General features: G+C 26.8%; 2 protein-coding genes across 2 annotated transcripts in view; both read right to left on the bottom strand.

The window, feature by feature from the left end:
* LOC122503056 (fructose-1,6-bisphosphatase 1) overlaps nt 1-16,840 on the bottom strand; it is a 234,278-nt gene that overhangs the window by 168,619 nt on the left and 48,819 nt on the right. The window lies entirely within an intron of this gene.
* Nucleotides 13,482-16,259, bottom strand: LOC122503052. The gene is made up of 5 exons (XM_043613458.1): nt 15,880-16,259; nt 15,365-15,736; nt 14,751-15,078; nt 14,313-14,457; nt 13,482-14,148 (listed from the first exon to the last, which is right to left on the bottom strand). Exons 2-5 carry the CDS (start codon nt 15,545-15,547, stop codon nt 14,058-14,060), a joined length of 747 nt encoding a protein of 248 aa, XP_043469393.1. The 5' UTR covers nt 15,548-15,736; nt 15,880-16,259; the 3' UTR covers nt 13,482-14,057.

Raw genomic sequence — 16,840 nt, 5'->3', positions numbered from 1 at the left:
TTTTGCTTTCGGACAAAATTTGTTGGCTCAGGACTGCACGGCAGTCATGAACTCCGGCGGAGCAGCTCTATATGCAATAGCTCAAAATTTGGAAGATTTTTGATATAAACGCTTATAAAAAATATGAGTTACAGTAAAATATATGAACAACATAGTAGAAATGTTTTATTTCATTCAAAAAAATTCTTACTTTAAAAAAAAAATTCGCGAAAAACGGCAAAAAACATTTTATATTGTAAATGTTTTGAAACAGACAATTTTTGTTTTAGCTTGATACTTTTTTTAACTAGAAATGGCCAAGCATTGAAGTTAGGATAATACATAAAATTCTGTCATGTTTGGCTTTTTATTTACATATTTACTTGTAGATTTTAATGTTAAATACTATTAGCATAAATTAATACTATTAACATTAATTGAATTAAAATAAACTGAATGCTTATTTCAGCTTTATCTAAAGAACATTAAAACATGTAAAGTATTTCCAAAATTATATTAATTTTATTAAACAAGACAAAGTCAAGTAATTTTTTAATGATTTTGGAAAGTTAATTAAATTTTACTTTTAAGTTTAATTTTTGAATACTTATATTGAGTTTTAGTGTCTTAGACGGGAAAAATGTTAATTAATACATTTTGCAAAATGAAAAAATTATTTATAGCACTAAAATGTAGCATTTACATAATTTTTGCAGATAGTGCACAATTAATTAAAATTGATTTAATAAATGGTAATAAATCATTAATTAGAGAATAATTTAATCCCAACAAAAACATCTTTGATGTTTTAATATAATGGGTTTTGACCCAATAAGGAAAAAAAAATTTTTTCACAATAAGGGAAACTTTTTCAAAAAAAATTGTATTGTTAAAGTAATTTGGTGTTAAAGTTTTAGATCATTTTATTTTCATGCTATTATTACTTTGAAACAAATAAAGAAACCGCTGCCAACCCGGGTAGCAAAATCCAAGTCGCTACCAGAGTACAGATCTGATGCAGACCTGTTATTCTAGATCTGGAACGGATCTGGAATTTTACATGGTCCAAACCAGAAGCAGACTTGGTAACCAATTAAACAGCTCTATCTATATGCAGGTACCAAAACTACTAAACCAATTGCACAAATAATGAAAAGTCGGTAAGGTGAAACCGATTGAGCCCTTGAACAGGTAGGAAAATAAGGATAGCGACGTACAGAAGTATATTAAGAGAAAACCGAAATTTTAACTTTGTACTGCTACAAATTTCTCTTTACTATTTTAATGATCATTCTCTATATTTGAATTAGTTAAAAATAACTAATTTTCAGAAAAGCATATCTGATTGTCAGTTAAAAATAACTGATATTTTAGTACACTCATTTAACTGATTCAATTATAATTAAATAAGAATTATTAATTAAGCTTAATGAGATTAATTAATGAGTAGCTCATAATATTAATTTTTTCATTATATACTATAAAATACCGAATATTTATTCATAACAATAATAATTTGTAATACACTGAAATATTGATAAAATTTGACCAATTTTTAGTTGTTTTTTACTGATAACCATTAATTTTGTCATTGACAATAAGTTAATTTTAACTGATTGCAGAAGTAAAATGTCAGTCATTTATTGTTAGTTAACCCAGTGATTTTTAACTGATTCAAATTTAGAGAGCACAATTAAAATATAATTGTTCTTGTCGTTTCACGAATATTTATATTTTATGACCCTTATAATGCAAAACATTTCCTTCTGTATGCTTTTTAAAATTACTTTACTAAACAGTTGGTTACTTAATGTATCTATTGGACTGAATTCAGATTTATAATTGTTTAACCTAATATTCGAAAATATTTACTCGGAAACAAATCCCTGTATTTACAATAAATTCTATAATTATTACTCTACACAAGTAATTTATGCTTATAAATTAAAAACCGAGAAATCTGAAAATGTACTATATAAACAACTTTTGGGAGTTTCCCAAACGTAGCATGAGCGCGTAAAGTAACCCTGAACCGCAGGGGTTCTACCTATCTTTTCTTTCGGGTTTCAGTAAGTGAGAGAGAGAAAGAGAGTCTATTTGCTCTGCTTTTTGAATGCAATTTTTCTCTAAGCCCAGATTCTCAGACCTCCGAGATGGTCGAGCGGTTAAAGCGTTTTATCTTGCGTCCCCTACGTCACCAAAACCTGCGTTGCGATATATAGTTAGGTGCTCGAATCCCTGCGTTTAGGAATTTTCTTAATATAATTATAATCTACGACTTTAATAAAAAAAAAAAATGAAATACTGCGTTTAGGAGTGTGTATTTAAGTAGTTCTTCCAGCTTAAAATGAAAAAAAAATTGAAAAAAATTAAAAAATAAACAATTTAAAACATTTAAATTTAACTTAAATTTTGCTTTTTGTAATTTATTTAAAAACAATCTTATTCATTTGAAAAATGCCTATTTTATTAATTGCAAAAGATGAAAATATTATTATTGTATTTAAATTAAATATATTTTCAACTAAAAACACAAATTTTACAAAAAGCAAAGCTATTATAATAAACAGCAAAGCAATGACCAGAAAAAAGCAAGAACCCACGCTAGGTACTGTCGAACGCCTTGTTACCATACGAACAACAGAGAAAATCAAATCTGGTTATATACACGTTTCAGACATGTTCCGCGTTTCAAACCAGCTTTGGCACAGACTTGGTTACCAGATCTGGCCCAGATCTAACCAGATCAGTTACAGACCTGATCCAGACTTCAATTGCTACCCGGGAAGTTGTATATTTTTTATAATTTTGGTGCGCTCATTTCATGAACACTTTGCTTCCTCATAGAGATAATAATAATAATAGGAAAATATATGAATAACTTTTTATAAATATGGTAAAAGTGATTGAATCTTAGGTCAATCAATGTAGTTTTAAATACTCTACAATATAGTTATAATAGTTTAATAGTTAAACAAAAATTTTCAAACAAAAACGTTGAGAAAATGTCATTTTCCACAATTTTTGGTTTTTAAAATACCAATAATTTCGAAATTTATTATCGAATTAGGTTCAAAAATAAGTCAATCGAATCGTTTTATAATGCTCTACAAGTTGGTAACGATAATTTTAAGATTACTTCTACATTTTTTAACAAAATTTTCAAAAAAATATTTTTTTCCAAAATTTATGATTTTTAAAAGTTTAATATCTCCGGTAATATGGACGAAAAATGTTCAATTAGAACTCAAAAGATGCGTTTAAAAAAACTCTACAAAATTATGGAAAAACATTTATAGGTGTCCTAACATTTTTTTAAAGTTATGGGCAAAAAACGTGTTTTTGGAAAATTAAAAATCCAAAAAAAATTTAGTTAAACTTTATTAATCTATCACAAAGTACGCTCACTTTATGTCCGCAACTCCTGAGGTCAAATAAGATAAAGATATATCAAAAAATCGAACTCGAAAAATTTTGGTATTACAATACTTCCTCTATGAGAAAGTAATAATTAAGTAATTTTTTTTAATTAAAGCTTAAAGTCTATACTTTAATGATAAAATAAAGGGATTGTTAAAAAATGAAATTTTAAAATTGTTATTAACAATTCTTTAGAACAATTGCAAATTCAAGAATGTTCTCAATATTTTGGGAAAATTAAATTACCCTGTATTGATGTGCAAAACTCCAAGTATTAATTTAAAAAAAATTTCGCCTGTATTTTGGCAGAAAAATCTACACAATTTCTGTAATATAGAAGGTTACTGATTTTTCTCTTTTTAAATTAATCCTTGGAGTTTGTACATAATTTTTCAAGTCATTTAATCAATATTTTATTTAGACATTTTTAAAAAATGATAATTTTCAATGTTTTACAAAAATTTTAATGACTTCTAAAATACTGAATGCTTTTTAATGATTTTAGGCTTATTTTAAAGGTGATTTTCTCCAGAATGAGAATTTTTTATAGGCATTAACGTGTAATTTTTTATAGAAAATTCAATTCGTCAAACTTAGATTAAAAAAATTAAAAATTTTTTAAACAATCTTATTAACAGAAAAATAATTATTAAAATATAAACATATATGTTTTTATTAAATTAAGATTTAATGTAAGGTTACATTAAGGTTTTATTTTGTGTGTCAAAGGACCAGGAGTGGGCGCGCAACGCGCGCCCTTTTGGTTCTAGTACTATATTAAATAATAAATTTATTTATTCCAATATTCACAACTTATCCAATGAAGAGATTAAACCTTATAAACAGAATTAATATTATATATATATATTCATTTTTACTATCGTGAATATAATGGTAATGTATTTTTATAGTTTATTTTTTAAAAATTAAAAAATTATATTTTACATTTTTATTAATTATATGTGACGCGATTTGAAGAAAGGGAACTTAGAAGCAAAAAATTGTAGGCTATGTTTGCAATTTTTTAAATGAAAAATACAAAAAAGTAACAACCGTCAATATAAATAATTGACATTTTAAGTCTTTATTACAACTAAAATATTTAAAAACAAATTATTTAAATAGCAAACATGTTCTGTAACTGTTACGTAACATTTCTGTAGTAATAAGAGCTAAATTACGTAACTGTTATGTAATTTTTATGTAACATAAAAGTAACAATGTTCTGTAACTGTCGTTACAAAATTGTTACGTAAAATTGTAGTCTCTCTGTTACGCAATAAAATTATGTAATTGTTACATAACTGTTATGTAACATGAAACACTATTTTATAATTATTGTTTCGAATAAATATTTTTTATTATAAATCTAGTTTAACTGTTTAAGTTTATTAATTTACAATAAATTATTATTAATAATTATTATCAGTATTATTTATTATAATTATTAATGTCCAAAACTTTTAAAGAAGTACGTAAAAGTAAAGTGGGGTGAAGAAGCCGACTTTTGGAACATTTTACGATATTTAATATATCACTCACTTTTAATTTTATTTAAAATTTTTTAACGTACTCTGAAAAGTTTGTCTATTAATAATTTAAAAAACATCTTAATTTTTTTTGTAAAAAGTTGTCAGAAATTAATAAAGAAAAATTTTTATTTAAACAAATTTATTTAAAATTAATTTAAAGTTTATAACTCTCAAATTTTATGTGAAGAAAAATAGAATTTTCAGAATAAAATAAAAATTTGTAATCCCGATTAGTATAATTGTAATCGTTTCTTTTTGTTACTCACATGTGTGTGACATTGTTATGTAAATGCTACAAAATTGTTACTTATATGTGTGTAACATTGTTACGTAAATGTTACAGAATTGTTACTGAACACTGTGACTAATGTGTGGTAGATATTTTTATTAACACGTTAATCGTATATTACAAATAAAAAAATCACAAGTTTGTCTTTGTTACGTAATAGTTACATAACAGTAAGTAACAGAATATACGGCACTGCAGTTGATATAGTAGATTAGGAGAATTCTCATCCAGCCTTCAGTGGCCGTGCGGTTTAAATGCGTTGCGTCGGGTCGTCAAGGGCGGGGGGACGTGAGTTCGATCCCACATGCGAGCGGATATTTTTCATTCTAAGCGTTATGTAAAATAATAAAATTACTATTTAATCTGTACATAAGTGTTGTGAAATGTGAATAAAATAAACTTGTGAACATGTTTATAAATAATATTAAAGATCTGTAAAAAAATCAAGTTTAAAAAATGTACTAATTAATAAATCAGTTTTTTACTAAAATTATTTTTGGATATTACCATGTCAAATGGCATTTGTTATTATCTATTGAATAAAAATAATAACAATAATTTTCACGTAGGTCATAATAGTGATGTTACAATTATATAACAAGCTCATCAAATTATGTAACAGAATCTCATAATTGTGATATAATAATAAGTCACAATGTGATATAAGTGTGATATAACAATTATGTAACATATTTACATAACTGTGATATAATAATAAGTCACAATGTGATATAAGTGTGATATAACAATTATGTATCAAATTCTTCTAATTATGTAACATATTTACATAACTGTGATATAATAATTAAATATCACGCTGCAACATAATTGTTATATCACCCTTCTTGTAACAATTATGTAACTGTGACCCTCATGTTACGACATTTCGTGTCACATGTTCATATCATGTTATATCACGTGTGATATAACTGTTACATAACTGTTATGTAACAATGTTTGCTGGGTTTAATATTAAGACAAAAATGGGATTTTTTGGTCTTGCACCTGAGAAGAAATAAGTAATTAAAATCACTGAAGATCATGAAACACTCAATATTAAACGTAAAATTTTTTATATTTCTATATTATAAAATTAAAAAGTTAGCACATATTATGAAAGTACATTAAAAATACTTTACATTAAATAGTAATAAATTTATTAATATTTATAAACTTTTTAGAAAAGTGTAAATAAAATGTAGTGACTTTTGACATTTCATAGGTAAATTTTAAAATCAATTTTTATCTATTATTTTAGGTATGTTTACATAATAATCTATTTATACAAGTAAATTAGCTCATTTTTAACAAATATTAATCAAGAAATTTGTATTATCTAAATTATTTCCATGCTTTTTTATTAAATTTTCATAACTGTCAATCTAACCTTTTTACTGTGCAACTCAACTTAAAAATAAAAATTCTAAGATTAATTCAAAAAATTTTATAAAAGAATTCTCAAAAATGAATTCTATGGATATTAAACATCATTTTTACAAACTATGAGATTTTTTTAAAAATAGGCCGCAACGGCTTCAGGTGAAATATAATGGACTGACCCCGATATTATTTTTGCTTGTTTTAATTTATATTTTAATAAAAGGGTCAGTCCATTATATTTCACATAAAGCCTTTGCGGCCTATTTTTAAAAAAATCTCATAATTTGTAAAAATGATGTTTAATATCCATAGAATTCAATTTTTGAGAATTCTTTTATAAAATTTTTTGAATTAAACTTAGAATTTTAATTTTTAAGTTGAGTTGAACAGTAAAAAGGTTAGATTGACAGTTAGGAAAATTTAATAAAAAAGCATGGAAATAATTTAGATAATACAAATTTCTTGATTAATATTTGTTAAAAATGAGCTAATTTACTTGTATAAATAGATTATTATGTAAACATACCTAAAATAATAGATAAAAATTGATTTTAAAATTTACCTATAAAATGTCAAAAGTCACTACATTTTATTTACACTTTTCTAAAAAGTTTATAAATATTAATAAATTTATTACTATTTAATGTAAAGTATTTTTAATGTACTTTCATAATATGTGCTAACTTTTTAATTTTATAATATAGAAATATAAAAAATTTTACGTTTAATATTGAGTGTTTCATGATCTTCAGTGATTTTAATCACTTATTTCTTCTCAGGTGCAAGACCAAAAAATCCCATTTTTGTCTTAATATTAAAGTTTGATCTTCTTTTCCATTCTATTAAATTTTGGTGATGGAGAACAAATTACTTTTTAGTTTAAAAAATCTGCTGAAAAAACGAATTTGTTGGTTAAAATGCAAGTAGATTTTTGCAAAACTATTGAGATAGCCAACTTCAGTGTTATAAAATTACCTGCATTTTAACCATCAAACTCGCTTTTGGAAGCAGATTTTTTAAACATGAATAAAACTACAAAGTAGCTCGTTCTCCATCACCAAAATTTAATAGAATGGAAAAGAAAATCAAACTTAAATATTAAGACAAAAATGGAATTTTTTGGTCTTGCACCTGAGAAGAAATAAGTGATTAAAATCACTGAAAATCATGAAACATTCAATATTAAAGGTAAAGTTTTTCATATTTCTTTATTATAAAATTAAAAAGTTAGCACATAATATGAAAGCATATTAAAAGTACTTTACATTATGTAGTAATAAATTTTTTAATATTTGTAAACTTTTTAGAAAAGTGTAAATAAAATGTAGTGACTTTTGACATTTTATAGTTAAGTTTTAAAATCAATTTTTATCTATTATTTTGGGTATGTTTACATAATAATCTATTTATACAAGTAAATTAGCTCATTTTTAACAAATATCAATCAAGAAAGTTGTATTATCTAAATTATTTCCATGATTTTTTATTAAATTTTCAGAACTGTCAATCTAACCTTTATACTGTGCAACTCAACTTAAAAATTAAAATTCTAAGTTTAATTCAAAAAATTTTATAAAAGAATTCTGAAAAATGAATTCTATGGATATTAAACATCATTTTTACAAATTTTGAGATTTTTTTATGTCGCGAGATATGACAAAAAATCAGCAGGAAGAGATGAAATTGCTAAGGAGGGAGTTAGAAGAACGACGCGAAGGAGGGGAGACGAATGTTCGCATAGCTTATCGTCATGGAGCTCCGTCACTGGTGTCCACTACTCGACGATTGAAGCAGTGAACCAGTGTGTGTGTCATGATGCCTGTACGCTTCATGATATTGGTGTCAACGAATTGTGTAATTCTGTTGACCCATCCAATGCTTCCCGTGCTGCCTCGTGTAATACATTTTCAGCTGTTCTCCAGTCGTTCTCTGTTTACTATCAGAATGTGAGGGGACTGAGGAGTAAACTAGTTGATCTTTGCCAAGCTTTGTTAACAGTGACTTATGATGTAATTATTTTCTCCGAAACTTGGTTGAATTCATCTTTTCACTTTTCGGAACTTGGATTTTCAAATTACAATATTTTTCGCTCTGATAGAAATGCAAATACTAGTCTGTGTTCTCGTGGTGGTGGTGTTCTTGTGGCATGTAGTTCAACATTAAATGCTTCACTTATAGTCACTAATGACAATTCAGTTGAACATATTTTCGTAAAGTTTTTATCTAAAAAAATATTGTATATTTTGGCCACATTTTATATACTCCCTAATTCTACCTTTCATACTTACTTGACTGTTTGCAATATAATTGAAAAAGTATACAATTCTTTCCCATCAGCAATTTTAATTATTATTGGAGATTTCAACATGCCTTTCGTTTCGTGGCGTTCGCATTCTGATAGCGGACCCTCTTGCTTTTCAAAGTTACGTACTTCCAAATCATATAATAAAATTGCCAATCGAATATCTGAATCTTTAGACCTTTTAAACATTAAACAAATAAATACGTTTACTAATGCTTCGGGCAATATTCTCGATTTGGTATTTATAAATTCGTCAAATTGTTCTTTAAAGCTTGCGTCAGAGAACATTCTTTCTATTGATAAACACCACCCACCACTTGTTCTTAATATCTTTAGTAATGATAAGTTTACGAATACTAATAAATGTAATTCTACAAATAATCAGGATAGATATGATTTTAGGAATGCTGATATTGCTAATTTGAACGTTTACTTAATGAATATTGATTGGAATACTATATTGAATATGATTAGTTTGGATGATGCAGTTTCTATTTTTTATGAGCAACTTTATAATGCTTTTAATTTCTGTGTACCAATTAAATCATATGCACCATCTAAATATCCGTCATGGTTTACTTATGAACTTAAGCGTTTAGTTTTGTCAAAAAAAATTGCTCATCAAAATTATAAGTGTACGAATTCTGTTTAGGATTACTTAGTTTTCGCTCAACTTCGAGCGGAATGTAAACTTAAATCTAAACTATGTTATAAAAATTACATAACTGGTGTTGAGAGCACAATTACTTCGAATCCTAAGAGATTTTGGAAGTTCGTCAACAATTTAAGTGGTAACTCGAGAATTCCGAATGAAGTAATATATGGACCAAATACTGTAAACACTAAAATTGACAGTGCGAATTGTTTTAAAGCGTTTTTTAATTCTGTTTACACACAGCCTTCAGTAAATATCTCAGCCTCCGATTTTAGTAAAAATATTAACAATTTTGTTACTTTAAATCAAATATCAAGGGAAACAATAATGTTGAAGCTTAAAGCGTTGGATATTAATAAGGGTGCTGGCCCTGATGGCATTCCACCCTCCCTCTTGAGATCATGCTGTGCCGCTTTACTTGAACCACTCTATATTTTATTCAATTGGTCTCTTTCTTGTGGTGTTTTCCCGCTTGTATGGAAACGTGGAATTGTTGTCCCGGTACACAAAGATGGTGACAAGAAGGAGGTAATTAATTATCGCTTAATTATAATTTTAAGTACTGTTTCTAAAATTTTTGAAAGTATAGTTCATGACGAACTTTACCGTCAAGTTGAGTCGTCAATTATTGAGGAGCAGCATGGTTTCATGAGGGGTAGGTCTGTTTTGACAAACATGTGTGTTTTTTCAAATTTTGTTCTTAACAATTTAGCTAATGGTCTACAGGTTGACGTCATTTATACGGACTTCGCTAAAGCATTTGACAAGGTTGACCATGGTATTCTTCTTGCGAAGCTTGAGGCTCTTGGTTTTTCTGAGAATTTGCTTACATGGCTTGCAAGTTATCTTGAAAAAAGAACGTTATCTGTACGTGTTGATTACGAGTATTCTGATGTTTTTTACCCTACACCTGGAGTTCCTCAGGGCTCGAATCTTGGACCTTTACTATTTTTACTTTTTATTAACGACATTAATATTTTTAGATTTTGTAAGTTTCTTTTATTTGCTGATGATTTAAAATTGTTTGTACCAATCTCTAACGAAAAAAATAATCTTTTTTTGATTATATTGAAATGTAAATTAATTTCATTTTCGTCATCTTTCAAATTAATTATTTCTAATTATAAAGTTAATGGTATTATATTGTCCAGAGTGTCCATGATAAGTGACCTAGGAATTTTACTTAATGAAACTTTTTCGTACATTGACCACATCATAAATATAGTTAACAAAGCTACTAGAGCCCTGGGTTTCGTCATGAGGAATGCAAAACAGTTTCATAATGTGAGGGCCTTGCTAATGCTGTATTTTGCGCTTGTTAGACCTATACTCGAATTTGCCTCTACGTTGTGGAGACCTTGTCAAACTTATTTAATAATGGATATTGAGAGAGTCCAAAATAGGTTTTTAAGATTTACAGCTAGACAAATTGGTATTGTACTTGACTATCATAACCACGATTATACTGACTTAAGAGCATCACTCAAAGTACCATCCATATCTCAGAGATTTTTATATGCTGATTTATTATTTTTATTTAAAATTATTAACGGTTTTATCAATTGTTCTAGATTATTGCGATTATTTAATTTTCATATTCCACAAAGACCTATGAGACATCCGCAATTGTTTAGCATTCAGTTTTCTAGAACCAATTATCTTGATAACTCAGTAATTTTTAGGTTGCGTAGGGAGGCAAATGAGTTTAATGGTGTCATTAATTTTTTTGGTGTTTCAATCAATTCATTTATAAAAAATTTGCGAGCGATTGTTTATGATAATAATAATAATAATAATAATGTAAATGCGGCCAACTAATTTTTGTAATTAATTCTGTCATACTTTTTATTATATTTAGTACACTGTACGAATGGGCACAGCCCGTATATATATCTAAATAAATAAATAAATAAAAAATAGGCCGCAACGGCTTCAGGTGAAATATAATGGACTGACCAAAAAGTACTTTGTATACATAAAAAAAATTAATTTTTAACTAAATAAATGTTGAATTAACATTGTTTTTCCATTTTGCACAGTAATTGTTAAACACATTTAGACACAACAAAAATTTCGTTTATTTGAACGTTCAGAATTTTAGTAAATCTTATGGCAGGGCTTCAATTCCACCTTTTCCAATTAAACAAAGACTGACTGTACATTTCCTATTGTACAAAGTAAAATTCGCCAATAATAATTATTACCTATAGACCGATTATACAAAAAGTAACTGATTACAAGGTATTCAACTCTAAAGAAATTAAATATTCAACTGACCGACACTTCATGGATCGATTGTACAAAGACCGACTCTACACCTATATAATTTTTTAATATTTTAAATTTTCATGGACCAACTGTACAAAGACCGACTGTACAACAATATAATCTTTAGAAATTTTTAATCTTTTGAATCTTTATGGACCGACTGTACAAAGACCGACTCTACAACAATATAATTTTTCAAAATTTCGAATCTTCATGGACCGACTGTACAAAGACCGACTCTACAACAATATAATTTTTCAAAATTTCGAATCTTCATGGACCGACTGTACAAAGACCGACTATACAACAATATAATTTTTCAAAATTTCGAATCTTCATGGACCGACTGTACAAAGACCGACTCTACAACAATATAATTTTTCAAAATTTCGAATCTTCATGGACCGACTGTACAAAGACCGACTCTACAACAATATAATTTTTCAAAATTTCGAATCATCATGGACCGACTGTACAAAGACCGACTCTACAACAATATAGTTTTTCAAAATTTCGAATCTTCGTGGACCGACTGTACAAAGACCGACTCTACAACAATATAATTTTTCAAAATTTCGAATCTTCGTGGACCGACTGTACAAAGACCGACTCTACAACAATATAATTTTTCAAAATTTCAAATCTTCATGGACCGACTGTACAAAGACCGACTCTACAACAATATAATTTTTCAAAATTTCGAATCTTCATGGACCGACTGTACAAAGACCGACTCTACAACAATATAATTTTTCAAAATTTCGAATCATCATGGACCGACTGTACAAAGACCGACTCTACAACAATATAGTTTTTCAAAATTTCGAATCTTCGTGGACCGACTGTACAAAGACCGACTCTACAACAATATAATTTTTCAAAATTTCGAATCTTCGTGGACCGACTGTACAAAGACCGACTCTACAACAATATAATTTTTCAAAATTTCGAATCTTCATGGACCGACTGTACAAAGACCGACTCTACAACAATATAATTTTTCAAAATTTCGAATCTTCATGGACCGACTGTACAAAGACCGACTCTACAACAATATAATTTTTCAAAATTTCGAATCTTCGTGGACCGACTGTACAAAGACCGACTCTACAACAATATAATTTTTCAAAATTTCGAATCTTCATGGACCGACTGTACAAAGACCGACTATACAACAATATAATTTTTCAAAATTTCGAATCTTTGTGGACCGACTGTACAAAGACCGACTCTACAACAATATAATTTTTCAAAATTTCGAATCTTCATGGACCGACTGTACAAAGACCGACTCTACAACAATATAATTTTTCAAAATTTCGAATCTTCATGGACCGACTGTACAAAGACCGACTCTACAACAATATAATTTTTCAAAATTTCGAATCTTCATGGACCGACTGTACATTAATATAGATTTTAATATTTTGAATCTTCATGAACCGAATGTTCAAAGACCGACAATACAACAATATAATTTTTCAAGATTTCAAATCTTTAAAGACCAATTCAAATCTTTTTGACACAACATTATAAAGACTATTTTAATTTGTATGTATAAACTTTTATTGTATGAAATTATATTTGTTACATTGCGAAATATGGAATAATTTTTTATTCGTCAAAAATGACTGAACATTAAAGATAACGTGTTGAATTAAATATTTGTGTTTTAAACTCGTGGCGCTCTTTTTTTTGAGGATGGCTTCAAGTCTTTTTGTTTTTTCTCTGTTGGTTTTCGTTTTCTTGTTGTTGTAGGCTCAATATCCTTTTCTAATGTTGCTGATAATTCTATAAATTTATTGTATTTTAACTTTTTATGTTTTTACAATTTACAGCATCAAAAAGTTTTTTAGTTTTATATAAATACTTTAAGGGCTATCCAAATATTACGTCACACTATTTTTGACCATTTTTTACCCTCTCTACCCCTTTTCACACTCTAGTATGTACATTAACGCCATTTTTTCTTATTCGTGTCACAAATTGCTTGATTCCCTATCCCCTCAGAATGTGATATGTGATTTTGTCTTTAAATTGTGTAATACAAAATTTCCAATCTTTTTAATACGTTTTGAAATACATATTGTGATTATATGAAACTCCTCAAAAACTTTTTGATAATGCGTAAAATTTGTTATATTTTTTCAACAAGCGTTTCAATATTAGAAATATTAAATATTTTATATTAAATTATCACAATTTTATCAATATTTAAATAGGTTTAACTTTTTATCGCATACCAGTAATTTCTAGCAAGTCTTTTAATTGATTTTGATGTTCACGTGTAACGACTGTTTTCAAAAACTCTTCTAAATCAATTCTATATTTAATAATCAAAATATATTAATTACATAAATAATAAGGTAAGTTATTATAATATTAATAATGATAATAATAATAATAATAATTATAATAATAATAACGTTAGTTATGTTAGTAATATTGTAATGATAGGATGTAAAAAAAATTCTTTAGTTTCCTTACTTTTTATCAATCAATTCTTTTTGACAATAAAGAATATGAGCGTCGTTGGTAATAGAAGTTTTCGACTCTCTACGTCTAATGGAATAACCTTTCAAAACTCTTAAGTACTGTAAATCTTCGGAAGCAATGTAGGCCGCCATTTTTGCTATTATCATTTATTAATAATGATTTGTTTGATTTGTAAGTTGTGATTTTATTTTAATTATTTTTTTATATTGTATAACATAACTTAAATTTTTTAATTTTGAATGCTTATAGTAATATACGAATAGAAATAATTATATCCCCACTGCTGTTTTGAATTTTCATTGGATATTTTAAAAAAACTTTCGTACAATATGAAGTCTATACGAATACTAAATAATAATAAACAATACATTTAAATCACTGAAAAATTTTCGATTATTTCTTTTTGTCTATAAATAACTCAGAACTTACTTAAGAAAGCATACATATGCGGATGATTGCCTCCTAATTCGTCAAATGCGTTTTTATGAAATGATTCTACTGCATTGTTTGTTCTTTGGCTACAATCACAAACACATAGCACAGATGCTAGAGGAATCCACTGATTCTTGACATAATCGAGAAAGGTTTTAATATCTTTGAAATTTTGTATATCATCCTTGCATACTTTTTCTATCAATTCTAAACCTTCTGAAAATCGAGTATCAGGTGCTAACGCAAGGTTCATCACCATCCATAGTACAGTTTTTGGAGCCTTTTTACGAATTAAACCTAGTTTTTTCCAATACCTTAACAATGCCTAAATAATAATTTATAATTTTAGAATAATTTCATGTTATAAAATATTATTACAATTTTCAAAACAATAAAATTATCTCATTGTTTCTGATGGAAAGAGATTTGGTATTGTCAATGAAATCTTTCGTATCGAAAACTGAGTGTTAAATTTTCTTAAAACAATTAAATTAACAAATGGAAAAAATACATTTGTTACTTTTAAAAAAAAGTAATCAATAAAACTTTTTTTTAACCTAAAAAAATATAAAAATGATTTAAATGATTTATGTATGCAGAATAATTATAACCTGGCAGAAATGAAACCAGCATGCTTTAACTGTGATCTCCTTTGAAATGCTGTTGGTTATTGACTTTTGTATAGCGGTCTCGAAATCTGACATGATTTCTATCAAATTCTCTTTCAATTTGGGAGCTAGATTCAAAATCTTTTTCCATACGGCAGTGTATAACAGTAAGGTTTTTCGTGTCATTAAAACCCATAATGAACAAAAATTCTAAAAAATTTAAAAAATATTGATATTGACAGTATAATTATATTTAAATAAACATTTTATTAATTTGTTTAAAAATGTTGGTTTATTTTCATATATACTCACTGTACCCCGATTTTGGATATGAACAGTGTATAATTGATAAATTGACATTTGACGTGGAGAAACCTATAATTCATTATTACAATAATAAATGTAAATTTTAATTTTTTTAATATATAGAATATAATATTTACATTTAAGATATATTAATAAATTAATATATATTAAATAATATTATTTAGATTAATTGTTTTGTTATATATTTTTACCGAAAAAGTTGCATCGATATCAACTTTCTTTGTGTCACACGAATTTAATAACGATATCATTAAATCCGATCCAAATATTGCAGCTGCCGATCCATCGTTTACTTCGACAATGCCACGAAACAAGCTTTTAGTCGGTTCGAAATTATTTTTTAACACATTCTCAAAATCTGTCAAGTATTTTGGAATATTTGGTAATTTATTTTCACTTCTACGAAATATCGAGGATCTCATAGAATTAAAATTTAAGGATGATCCAATTTCCGGTGGTTGTCTATACATTAACGAATTCGAAAATAATGCGCTTTTAGAAAATCTTTCGAAAATTTACTGTACATTTTGATGCACGCTTTTTCTCATATATTATAAAACAAGAAATAATAATATAATATATTATATAATATATTATATATATTATAATATATATATAATATATATATAATATATTATATAATATATTATTATTATTATATTATATTATTATAATATAATATATTATATATTATATATTTATAATATCAGAAAAAAATTTACTAAAATTGAAAAACTTACTTAGAAACAATGGAATTGAACAAGTTTTTTGGTTTCAAAGGAGTGTTTTCGCTTTCTTTTAAAATTACATTTTTTAATTTTGATACTTTTTGCGCATTTACATCTGCTTCGTGATTGTGACCTTTTGTAATTTCTACTAATTTGGATTCATTATTTTCCTTTGTTGTACCAAGACAACCGTAAGTATCATAATTGACACAGCGAAAGGTAGAAAATTCTGATGTATCGTCATTCTTTTTCGATTTTTTATGATAATAGAAACCACGATAAAAGTATTTTGATGAATTCTTGCGTTCACCTTCTTCCTTTTCCATTTGTCTTTAATAAAAATGATAATGATAATAATAAATTTTACAAAACATTTTGTAATTTGTAATTCAATAATTTTACCTTATTCTTATAGATACAAATT

The sequence above is a fragment of the Leptopilina heterotoma genome, unplaced genomic scaffold (assembly GCF_015476425.1).
Source record: "Leptopilina heterotoma isolate Lh14 unplaced genomic scaffold, ASM1547642v1 Lhet_242, whole genome shotgun sequence".
Taxonomy (NCBI): domain Eukaryota; kingdom Metazoa; phylum Arthropoda; class Insecta; order Hymenoptera; family Figitidae; genus Leptopilina; species Leptopilina heterotoma.
This window is presented reverse-complemented; position numbering and strand designations above follow the sequence as displayed.